The sequence below is a fragment of the Stegastes partitus genome, unplaced genomic scaffold (genome assembly GCF_000690725.1).
Source record: "Stegastes partitus isolate 25-593 unplaced genomic scaffold, Stegastes_partitus-1.0.2 Scaffold206, whole genome shotgun sequence".
Lineage (NCBI taxonomy): Eukaryota > Metazoa > Chordata > Actinopteri > Pomacentridae > Stegastes > Stegastes partitus.
The window spans coordinates 170,581-183,398 of NW_007577937.1; the positions used below are offsets into that span (position 1 = coordinate 170,581).

The 12,818-nt window shown below is 42.5% G+C and overlaps 1 protein-coding gene across 1 annotated transcript in view; it reads right to left on the minus strand.

The window, feature by feature from the left end:
* The window catches only part of LOC103356500 (neurexin-1a-like), a 153,400-nt gene that overhangs the window by 135,119 nt on the left and 5,463 nt on the right, over window positions 1-12,818 (minus strand). Inside the window, exons 3-4 of the mRNA XM_008280659.1 lie at window positions 7,720-8,103; window positions 122-325 (exon numbers count right to left, since the gene is read on the minus strand). Coding sequence (XP_008278881.1) covers window positions 122-325; window positions 7,720-8,103 — 588 coding nt within the window. The remainder of the gene's footprint in view (window positions 1-121; window positions 326-7,719; window positions 8,104-12,818) is intronic.

Below are 12,818 nucleotides of genomic sequence, written 5' to 3' on the forward strand. Positions count from 1 at the left end.
TATAAAGAAAAAAAATAAGGATAATTGGTGTCTGTGCATGTGTGTGTGGGAGACAGAGTGCATATGTTATCAAGCTTAATTTGACTTTGCTGCTGCAGTCTGTGTACATCCGAGGCGTTACCTAAATTGACAGTGAGGCGGACGCGGCCACTCTCCAGCTCCAGACGCAGGGTATCAGCAGAGTCCCGAGACGTGGTGGCTATTAGGATGCCATAGGCTCGCTGGGAGCGGAACCGCAGAGACACATCCTCAGCCTCTGTGTGCATCACCACGGGTAGCTGGACCTTCATAAACTTACTGCCGTCATAGCTGAGGACAGTCGCCTCTGCAGAGAGAATAGGGAAGAAAACAAGATGAGGGATTGGCAAAATGGACTGTAGCAGTTTTATGGTAAGCCAATGACCTGGGCTGTCAGCTCTACTGAAAATAACGTCCTGTTTGTGGATATAATTTAATGTTGTGACTTTCACTCTTTTAAATCTTGATGAAAGATAGAGGAAATAGTAAACCCTTAAAGAGTAGGAACACAGGGGCAGCTACAGTCTTCAGGGAGCATCTCTGGATGTGTTCACCAGACAAGTGCTTTGCATGTGTGTTTTTTTAAGACAGGATGTTGCGTCCAAATGACTCGAATGACACCTCGAGTCATTATGACTGCTGATGAATCCTACAGCTAGCCTACTAGAATTACAAATACAATACAAATGCAGTGGGTCAATTCAAAACTCACTGAGTAAGCAGCCGCTAAATGGCATGTACCCAAATATGTCATCCAAAAGCAGTGTGTAAAGACTTGTCACAAGTCGGGCATCGCATTACACTGTGTACTACAGCTGACAGCTACCCAAACTCCCTCCAAAGTCTGAGTCCTGTCTTCTCTGTGCCAAATTAGGTGGTGGACTCCTTCTGTGACAACACAGAGCAGAAAAGCAGGTACATGCTGGAACAGTAGTTAGGAAAAAAAAAAAAAAACATTCTGAAGGCAATGAACACATCATGACAACAGATTTAATGTCCTCCTACAGAACAAGTGGCTCCACTCAATCCACATTTTTTATACCTGCAATATCATAGTAGCTACAACTACAAAAGGACAAATTGGTATTGACTGAAGGAAAAAAAAAATACAAACGGTGACAGAATTGTAATAGTCTGTGGACCTTGAATATTGAGCTTCTGCTCAGGGTGACTGCATTTACTCAAAGCATTAAGCACCCGTCTGGAGAAATGCTGGGGAGATTGTTTAACGCTGGCAGGAGGTTGTAACAACATTTCCGGTAGTGTAACTAAACCATAACCCAATAACAAAGCCATTACTGCAGCTGCAGTGCTGAGACAGATAGAAGGCGAGTTGGAGGGATGGGAGATGGAGAGTGGTGGGGGTGATAGGGTACCAATGTACACACACCACCTCATCACCACTTCCTCGTCACACAGAGCCAATGTCACATCCATCCCCTGGGATGACTCCGTCACATTCCTCACCCAAATCCAATTTCTCCACGCCCTCCTGGGGTATGCTGCAGATGACAGGGGCGTGTGACAAACGAGTTCTCACTGCTAAACTGTCTGCTTCCTGCCAGGCAGCAAAAGCAAAGAGCTGCATTTGGAAACTGTTAGCAGATGCCAGGAAAAAATGGAGCAACTGTTCAAGCTCCTAATACATGAAAAATGTTTGTCGCGGTATTATTAGCTAGCACCTATATCCAGTAAGAGCAGATATTAGTTATTGTCAATAGGTAACTGTGCGTCACACTGAATGCAAACAAACCGTAACTGTCTGTTGTTCAGGTTTATGTTTCTGATGGTAAAGACGGGATGTGAGAATTATTTCTGTCAAACAATAAGTGACAGATCTAAGTGCCTCTCTGTACAGAACTCCTGCTCAAGCATTAACACCTTTTAAAGTGTCTCGGGCTGAAACAAGATCTGTTTCAGCTGCAAAAAAAAAAGAAAAAGGCTCTAGCTAAAAATGGAACCAAAAGAAAGAGAAAAACACATGCACTGATATTGCTGAAAATGTGTTCATCTATGCTTTGAAATGGTATAGCATTGTGCCAGCATCGGTTTGTTACCTGCCAGCTGTATACAATAAACTCCATCAAGTTTGCTTAGAGGCCTGACATGAATAGAGAAACAAACGCCTACATTAAGGTGAAAGAAAAAGTACCAATATGATGCAGCGCCTCTTATAAATAATATATAAGGATAAAATTAATCACAACTGGAGCAAATATTGCATTTCATCCAAAATGTCACCTCAGCTGAGATGCATATGAGATTGTCTAAAATGCCATAAATATGAAATCTCCAGAATACAGATATGAAAATATGGAGAATGACATGTGAGGGAATCATTACCTAATGCAAAGTGAGCACCTGTCAAAAATCCAATCCTGGCAGCCCAGTCATTTTTAATGGCATTCCCATGTTTAATATCAAAATAAATTGAGAGGACTGAAGCCGGAGCTTCTGTCTGTGCCAACCCACCAGGAGGCTGTCAGAGGGGAGATGGAGCATACCACACTAAACCAAGCATTCATTTTCTGTCTTGTAAAGCACAATGCAACATTGTTTTCTGATTTTCACAAGAAAACAAGGAGCGATTTGTGGGGCGCGATGGAGGGGGGGCGGGCACTTTTAGAGAAGTAACAAATAAAGCTGTGCTACTAACAAGGGCGGATGTGGAGAGGTGGGGAGCAATGGCAGACAGGCACACAGTTCTTCCTCCATTCTCCCCTAAGGAGAACAGGCTCTGCAAGAAGGGAGAGCTGTCAGCTGCATGTCACAGGATTGTGATGTCCCACAGTATCAGGGCACCGGGCTCAACCCAATTCAAAATTTGCCGGAAAACAACTGCCAACGGCTTTTGGAAAATGTATGTTCAACATCCATAATAAACAGGAAGAAATGGCTTAGAGATATCATAAATAATTCAAGGCAGCTCATGTCTTCTTCACTGCAGCCTTCTTTGAGAATCTTAGGATACACAATCCAGGAAATACACTCACTGGCTATTAAAAGTGTGAAGACAACCTGCCAGCTGAGTGGATTTCTAGAGACAGGGAGACTATTTTTTCTCTATGCAGAAAGAGGTAGCAGCATCATGGGCCAACATCACATCTGCTGCTCTGTGACCAAACTGCAACTTTATTAGAGCTACAAAATGAGAGCAGACATAGAAAATAGATCAGCTCAGAGTGGCGGAATATGCCTCTTCAGCTAGTGCTGTCAGGAATGCACGCAACAGCCAAGATACAGAGTATTTAGTATGCATGAATTAGGTTTTTCAACCCATTTAAGATATTAAAGAAGAATTACCCCTTAGTTTAATGATTTACAAGTTAAGCTTCAGTCTTTGGTCTTTGATGTCAGGGTTTTTCAGCAGGACCTATTATCAGAAGCTGGAGAAATCAGACATCCAAAGCCCTAATGCACAGCTTAAACACAGACCTCGACAACCAGTTTGACGCTAATTGAATGCTTCCTTCAGGTTTTCCAACTCAAACAAATTTAACTGTTTATACATTTCCAGAGCCAAACCTCGACTCCACTACACTTGCTTATATCCCCATAAAATCAACCCCCAGTCACATTTTCCATGTTTTTCAACCGATTTTCTACGCATCTGTGTACATCGCTTAAGGGCATGGGACAACCAGTTCTCTCTAATTTGTGACTATATTCAAGTGTGGTGAATAGTGACTAACACACAGTATGCTGTCAAAGGGCATGGCTAAAACGTGTTTTAATGCTAAAACGCAGCCATATTCCCCTTTGAGGGCATTTCACAATTATACAATAACATTCTGCACCTCTTGGCTTTTGCTTCGGACCAATGGCAAATGGCTTTATGCTCTGAAAAGCAATAAATGTGCTCAAAGAACCAGTTTTTCTATAGCTACACCGATTTACATAATGATTGCATGTGTTCTATTGTCGTACGCTTTGTTTTGAAGCCAGACACTCTACACCTATTGTACATATGGCGATAAAATATTGCAATTTTATGGGCTCACGCCTCCACTCAATGATATATTCTTCAACAGCGACGTAAAGCCAGAGATTTTAAACGAATAATATCACTGCTGAGGAGGTGAAAGCGCTGTGCAAAGCCTCTGCTTACATGTGCATATGTCAGCACATTGAATGTCTGCTGCGCGTATTGTACAGTGAGCATACTTGCGTATCGATCTGTATATTGATCTTCAACATCTTTCTTTATTCATTGGAGGTGTGTGTCAGTAAGTGCTCATCTGCAGGCCCTGTCCACGTGAAATAACGCAGATGCTGTCAGTGTTAGAATTCAGCATGTCACATCTCATTAGGGAATATGTGCATGTGAAGCAACGCACCTTCTCCACCATCTGGGGAGGCTGCTTTAGCCTCACACTGGAAGACTAATATTTGGGCTAATTAGCAACTGGAGGAACAATGAAGGGGAAGACATTTGGGATGCAAGGGGGAAAATTGCTTTGTCTGCTTAATTAAAATGTCTCAAAATAGGGCGAATAGCGCCATGGTTCTGTTCCGAAGCTCCACCTCCTGTTCCTTCCACTCGCCGTCGTCCTCCTCCTCCTCTGCCATATGCAGTAGCTGTATTTTGCCACCGGGTGGTACACCATGCATGGATAAGTGAGAGCTGGGGTAATTCTTTTGACAGCTCCTCAGCCTGCTGGTGCCTGCTTCATCCTACCAGTGCAGAGGCAATCTGGAGCCATCAAAACAGCTGGCAGCACGCCAAGGCCCATCGTCCGTACCACTGCTCCCACTCACACTCCCGCTAATGCCAGTCTCACACACGAGAGCAGAGACAGTCAGAAAACAAGGGAACTTTCGACAGCAGAGTCGAGACGCCAGAAGACGCTTGAGAGTTCGGAGGGAGGACAGGAGGTCGCGGTCGAAGAAATCCTCCCAACAAGCAGCTCTCCGCGTGAAGCCGATGCAAACACAGAACTGCTTTTTGTTTTCAGATGGAAGTCAGAGTGGATTATATATTTCTGAATCCAAGAACACGCTCTGGATAAGTAATTATCTTCCTGAAGAGAAACGATCTGTATCCCTTGCCCACTCCACCTCCCTCATGTACTATGCCCTAATTCCTGTCAACTCATTAGTTAGAATGGTAGTACACATGTGGAAAAATCAGAGCAGCACAGAGACAACCCCAGCTGACGTATTCATCACATATGGAAATTCTTTTTCTTTCGTTCACACATTTGTCCTATTTTACTACATGTCTGCATTCACAGAACTTGTCATGACTGAATAAACTGCATTCCTAAGAAAAAAAAATTTAAAAATGAAATGCATCATCTGTCTAGCATCATGTGCATTTGTGTAATCTTGTTTTCATTTGATTCAGTGGATTTCTATCCAGTCGAACACTAGCATCTCAGGCAGACATATCCTATATCCCAAATACAAGGTATTTAGGCAGTACACATTTTTTTTTTAAGTGAAAGCATGGAGGGATAGCACGAGCACATGTAGAGCTGACACATGTAACTGCGTGGGATGTGACACATTCCAACTGGAGTTAAATTTTTCAGATGAGAGAGTGTGTTCCTGCTGTTGTCCCTGCGCAGATGTATCACGCTGTGATAACGGTGTCACATGCTTGGGCTCTTTTTGACATTTGCCTTGATTGTGCATATGTTAACTGTTTCCGCTCATTTGCTACTATTGCTCTGTTGAGATTTCATGATGAATGCTGCACATACTGCTGAAAGATAAAAGGTTTACCGCCTGAGTGCTGTACTGTATATATGAGGAAATACTGCTGGCTTTGTATCGGTCCAGGGTAAAATTTGTGACGCCCATATGAAGATTCTTATACATTCACTATATATAGTAGTTTTACAGACAGAAAATATCCACTTTGGCTGATGAACATGGGCATCATTAATTCATGAAAACAGAATAAGCATATCACTGAGCCACTCATCTATGGTTGAACAAAAATACTGTTAAATATTATTCTTGGAGTCAGTTGATTTTCATTACTCCCAAATGGGAGGCTATTAATACAAGTTAATATTGCAGTTCTCTTCAGTGAATGACCTATACATCCAACATATTTGTTCACTCAGTCCGATTATGTAAATAAGCCTGAAATTCGTATTTTAGAATAATTGCCTGAAAGCAGACCATATTAGCAGGCGAATGGATTTGCATTCCACACACAGCTGGTTGTTGTTGTAATCGAACTAGGTTTCAATCAAACAAGTCAAAGGGCAATCCGCTGGTCAAAAAGGCCCATAAGCTAAAGCTGAATATGCAGAAATGCAGAACCCTGCTGAGTTTAGCCGGCATATAAATCTGTCTAATTTAATGAGGACAGAAAATTCCTTTTTGTTCCTTGCTTTCAGCTAGATTACTGATAGGGTAACATCAAAACAGAAATGCAGCAAAAAAGATCTGCAGTGGAATGTTGAGGCCAGTTTATCAAGATGGTCTCAGGGCTAACTTCAAGCAAAAGCTGCTATTACTCTGGACAAACACAGACCGCATGATTATGCCCAAAATGATAATCATCATTATCCTGAGATCACATTCACTTATCAGAATTATTCACTGATTTGACAAAACCATTACATTTCCACATTGGAATAAAGAGAGCAATGCTTCCACCGCTGAGCTACATTCCTACTAATGCACAAATCTTTGCATGTCTATTATTTAAGTCCTTAAAATAAGGTTCCCTTTAACTGATTTCAGTGCAAAACCTCCAGGCGAAATATAAATAAAATTGTACCCCAAAATGCCTTGCGTTGCTGAATATATATGTTTATTGATGGACACTACAGTTTACTGGTTGCCTAAATGCCTGACATGAAGGCTGCTGTGTCCAGAGACGTCTCCCCACTCTACAGTGCACACAACTCAGACAGGTGTGTGGCTAAAAATGACTTTGAAGAGAGTGAACTAAAGCAGCAAACACATGAACAAATATTGACTATAATGCCATGAGTCATACCACCACCAATACGGGATCATTGTTTTATTTTTAACAAGCGAACCTATGAAATGTGTGCTTCCCATGTTGAAATTTACTGCAGAGTCAGGGGAAAGGCTGCTACAGCCGAGCCATTGAGCTCTAAGATTTCACAGTGTGACACTCACTTCTCCTATTTCTCTTCTCTGGAGGAGAGACCCGAATAAGTATTCTGCACCAGGTCTGGTCATGAGCGAGTGGTTTGATGAGGCAAATGGTTAGCAGAAGACAGCCAATTTACAGGCTAGTGTGCATGGTGGACGTGACCAGCAGTGTCTCAGTGGTGCATCAGTCACCTGCCACTCAACATAGTCTAACATCAGCCCGCCGTATCCTGACTCATTCTGTCTGCCTCTCTGTGGCTGTCTATCTCCACATGCACTCTTTCTTTCAGCCTTGTATTACTTTCAGTCTGCTGTTTGAGAGTTGCTGATGTTCAACCGTCAGCCAAGATAAAAAGACCACCTGCAGGCTTTGTCTGGTGACACTGTTCCAACTGGAGGCCCCTTGCAGACACAGAATACTATATCTATAGCAGACACGATTAACTTTTTTTTTTTTTTTGGAATGTTGATTATATTCACACTTTCACAATGTAATGCCTACCTCTAAAGACAGCACACAATGAGGAAGAAGTGTGTCACTATGTGGCATCATCAATCAATCATCATCAAAAAATCAGCAGCTAGGTAGACAAAATGTGTCAAAAAACAAAGTTCTACCTCTTTCGCAGGATCGTCCCAGGTATCCAGTCCCAGAGCAGTCGCACACGTAGCGGTTCCAGCCCTCTCTGCAGATCCCGTTGTTTTGGCATGGATTGCTCAAGCACTGTTTGGGAGGCTCTTTAGAGCAGGACGGTTTGACCCCAGCAGCCTTCTGGATCTCGGCCAGGCGTCGGACATCCTTACTCTGTCCGTCAATAAATAAATCTCTGATGCAGCCCACGTAGCCATAGTTGAGCAGTGCTGTCCACACCTCAGTGGGGAACACCAGCCCCATTTTGTTCTCTGGCAGACCCCCGAGGTACAGATTGTCATCCAAGTCCAGGATTTCACTTTCTCCAGGGGCTGTGTAAGCAGTACGAAGGGTATTGATAGATATGGTACCTAAAAAAAAAAAAAGAGAGAGACAGTGGATAAGTTTTTTTTTTTTTTGACCTACTTTGAGGTTATTTACCAGATGGATAGATATGACACCTATTGATGAATATAGATGCCAGAAGACACTACGTGCCCTGCAGAAACAAACATACAAAGAGGACCCATTTAAATATGGTTTGATGAAGAAATTAGCCTAATTAGTGTTATCCATCTGGACAGAGTCAGGATTTTCTTCATTTAGAATGACTGATGAGTGTTGATAAGACACATTAATCACAGGGCAGCTAGTCTATTAGTAGCCTAATCTGGGATCCCGAAGAGTATCCTCTCCATTTTCCTTGGATTTCCCATAATAAATCTCCTTTATCTATAAAGCAGTGGTCATAAAAAAAAAAAGAAAAGAGAGGAGAAGAAAAATTGTTGCACCCTCTATCATTTTAGCCACCCAAAAAAAAAAAAGAGGAAAAAACATCGAAGCCATCTTTTTGAACTTGATTAACAGACTGCAGGCTGTTTTTTTTCACCCTGTCTCTCCTTCTGTTTGCCTCTTCAACACATAAACCTGCAATGAGAGTTTGTGTGTTTCCCCACCATGATTTATCACTCTCATTCAGGTTTAATTCTCGATCTGGAGCACGGTAAACAACAGCGGACATGACTGGACTGTAAAGCTGTGGAAAAGGAAGGCCTTACTGTGGGACTCAGACCGGGTGATTAATTTGTATATGGATCTGTTACTCTGAGTGCAGGAGCCATTGTGGACTTTAATTAATGGCGGCTGCCTCCACTGCCCGCATCCTCGTCCAGTAATCTATATACCGTGCTGCTGAGGATCTACACAGGCCACTGCCTGGGGAGAGTGGCAGAGAAATAGCGAGCTAAGGATGCTCAAAAATAAAATTGCCATAAAGTCATAATTTGCATTTTGAGTGGCAGATGCATGCCATGGCAGATATGAAGGAGCTATTAGTTGATTGCCTTGGGCTAAATGGCAGAGTCCTAACTGCTTGTATGTGGGAGCATAGCTTTTAAGTTACTTTTCTAGTCAAAGTGTTTATGATGGGAAACAAGCCCTAAGCCACACATGAATTTTCAGCAGGACTGCCTGGCACATTTTAGAGTCACATTAGACATTAAATGGGGCATTTCACATTTCATTATTGCCACCATTAGCATGCATGAATGTACATATCACAATTAATTATTCACATAATAAATATATGCATTTCATTTTTTAATTAAAATGCATTTTGTTTGGGTTGCACTTTTTGTTATTGTTGATAATTCAATGTAAAGAAAGGCTGCTGCAAAACGAAAAATAAAGATGAAATCACTCCAAATGCTAATAATGATCTTGGTTATGTATGTTTTTTTTATGGTCAAGGTGAGCTGGCCTTTTGCAGAAATGCTTGAAAGAGACAGCTAAGGACCTAGTGCACAATGATTAACCTGGTCCCACTAACATGTTCCAGCTCTTTTCTCAGGGCCTTGGCCCCAGGCATCTGTTCCAGCACTTTCCTGCCGCCACCCACTGCCCCTGCTCTCTCCAGCCACAGCTGTTGAGACTTCCAAGCTTTGCACACTTGGCATGAACCACCCATCACGCAGCCAGAACAGCTCCCTTCAGGTTATAGCTAACGAGCTCACTACATCAAACTCATTAGCAGGAAAACTTTTCTCGGAGTAGAGCAGGTGCCCGGCTGAAGAATGAACACGAGCGTGGTCAGCGTGAACTGTAAGGGACGTATCTGCACTCAAATTTTGTCAGATCCCCCTCTATCACGGGCGGTGTGCAAAATTACTTTGTGAATAATGCATTCACAAAGTAAATACTGAAGGAGTCATCATCAAGCTGATGGCCTCTTTAAATCTTAAAGTATCTATACTTAAGTGTTATTACAGTCGTAAACAGCAAACAAGGTCGCTGCAAGTCTGCAGTAAGCATGTCTGTCTACATTCATGCAAGTGGGAGACAAGAGAATGATGTCAGCATCTCTCAGGCATCTGCTCAGAGCGCTCTGCTCACTTGTCAAAGTCCTGTAAGGATGTGTGTAAACATAGTCAAGCTATGTTAAGTCAGAAGGCAATATAAAATCCCATGGGGACATGTGCCATCACCATGCCTATAGCATGGGAAGCACAATACATACACGAGCATTGCAGGACTACCGATGCTTGGAACATTATTCATAGCCAGAAGGGGCAGGGGATGTGTCTCCACAAATGCTACCGAGCATAAAAGAGGAGGAGATATTGAACAAGATGAGAACATGGAGATAAAGATGTCTGGAAAGAAGATGAGGGAGGGGTATATGATAACAGATAAGAAATCAGATGAGAGAACACAGCAGCAAATAATATCTTTGAGAAGCAAGTACAAAATGTACAGTAAAGGAAAGTTGATCAAAATGATGATGTGGGCAATAAATGAGGACGACGGCAAAGATCAGCACTTGCAGCCAACTTTGAAACAGTGACCACATTTCTGTCTCTCCCTCTGCTCTTCTCTACGGGCTGAGCTGTAAGTGGTACTCCATCATCAAACCTGAAGGTAGGGGTCCAAATGACAGCTCAGATCTCTCTCACACTTTCTACATCAGCAGCGAGGCTCAACTTGGCATGATGTCCCCTAACCCCACTCACACATCCCCAAAACATGTTAGACAGGGGATTACCACAATCCAGTTAGCGCGATACGGCCAAATCTCTCTATGTGATTGGATTCTCTGTAGAGAGAGAGAAGCTTGCAAGGGGGGCCGCGAGGATGGGGAGTGTGTTGTCTATATGTGTGTGCGCGCGTCTGTTTGCTCGCTGCTTGTGTGCGAAGTAGCGGTGCGTGTGCCCTCGCAGGAAGTGGGGCTGCAACACAGCAATGTCCGTGTAATGTCTCTGATGAGTGACCCAAAGCACTCCCAGCCCAGAAGCCCTCACTTAAAAGCAGAGTGTCTCTTAGCGTCTCTAATGCATTGAGGTTAAAAGATGCTGTCTGAGAGCGAGAGTCCATTTGCAGGCTTGTTTCCTGCAGGAAGAGCCGCCTAAACTAAATAGGGCAGGGATCATTATCTGCCATTGTCACGGCTGCAGGAAGTGTTGCACATGGAGGACCGGGCTGCAGATAATTATGTCTGGCTGTTGTGTTGCACTTTTGTTATGAGTGATGTGCTTGGTGGTGTGTATTAATAAAACATCTGACACACAGATGAAAAGCTGAGAGTACCATATGTTTCGTGACTCCCGCTCTCAGGAGACTAGTGAATTCTTTACTTATGCTTTAAAATTACCTTAATTCTATCAAATATTAACAAGTATAACAAAAGGGCACTGGGGTGTGGAGAGAAAGGCTCGCATTATGTCGTAGGAGGGACTGGACTTACATTGAGCTTCACATGTGGACTTTTAGAGCTGCATAATATGTTGTCAGGGATTTGTTATGTTCATTGAGGCTTCCTGTTCTGCTTTTATTCATATATCAATGTGTCAATAATTAATGGGGGAAAAAAATACACAGGAAAAATCTCCATTCAGAAAAGCTATTATGAAAGTTTTTATGTCACTCTATTTGCACAATCTGCTATTTAATGCACCATTAAAGTTACATGTATCCTGGGGGAATGGAAATCGCACGAGGCCTATTCAGTACAACGGAAGTGCAAAAATTCCAGTGCTTCCATTTGAGGTGCAGGGCACACATCATTACACACTGTAAACAACAGTGCTTTGTAATGTTCATAGGAATATAGAGATGCAAGATTTTAGATTTCAGAGGACTGTATAATTGAGTTAAATGGAAGGGGCGGCCAAAACAGAATGGCACTGCCTAAATTTGAAAATTGCTTTGTAATTTGAAGCACTGCATGTGAGAGCAGCGTCTAGCTGTTCTAATTTTGTTCTTTTCTGGAAGTCATCGTATTGCAGGGACCTTTTTATGTCTCCTTTACACTCCACTACGTAAGTGTTGACGCCTTTGACTTGAGGATAGGAAGAAAAGTTATTCTGAAATGTCATTAGTGCACAGCTCAGCACAGCACTGTGCAGTAACTGTCTCAGTCCTGGGAGAGACCACCTCCTGTTTCCATGGAAACTTAGGCAGGGTAGACAGAAAGAACAGTGAGTAGAGAGAGCTTGACGAGTGAGCTTGAGGTTGTGTGTGCATGTGTTAGTGTGTGTGCATGTGTGTACTGTATGTAAGTATGTGGGGGTGGATGATAGGAGGTTACTAGACGGATAATGAATACAATCTAATTTAGCAAGACAGTGTGTCTTATAGTTTGGTCTACCATAACTAAATGTTTGAGGTACATGTCATTTTGAGAAGTCACCGCAGTTTTCTTTCTTGTTTGAGTTCAATCAGAGCCGCTCAGTACTGTATACGACTGTATTCTGTCACCTCAAGCAGAGTATTAGACCTGAATGTTTCCCTAATCTTACCAAAAAAAAAAAAAGAAAGAAATCTCTCACTGGTTATTGACGCTGAATATGGAATTGTAAAAATGAATGGGTCCTATCACTATTTTAACACTGTACCCAGCTCAATTTAAAGCTGCAACACAGTATTGCTTGGGGGGTAATGAAACAGTTAATCTAATTTCCACCTCTTGAGATGGAGTGGAAAACATGGTCAAGGGGTATATCTAATTTGCAGCATGACATTGCAATGCCTTGGCTCTAAGCTCACACTAACAAATTGCTGCTTAGATAAGCAAATCAACAGGGACCAGAGC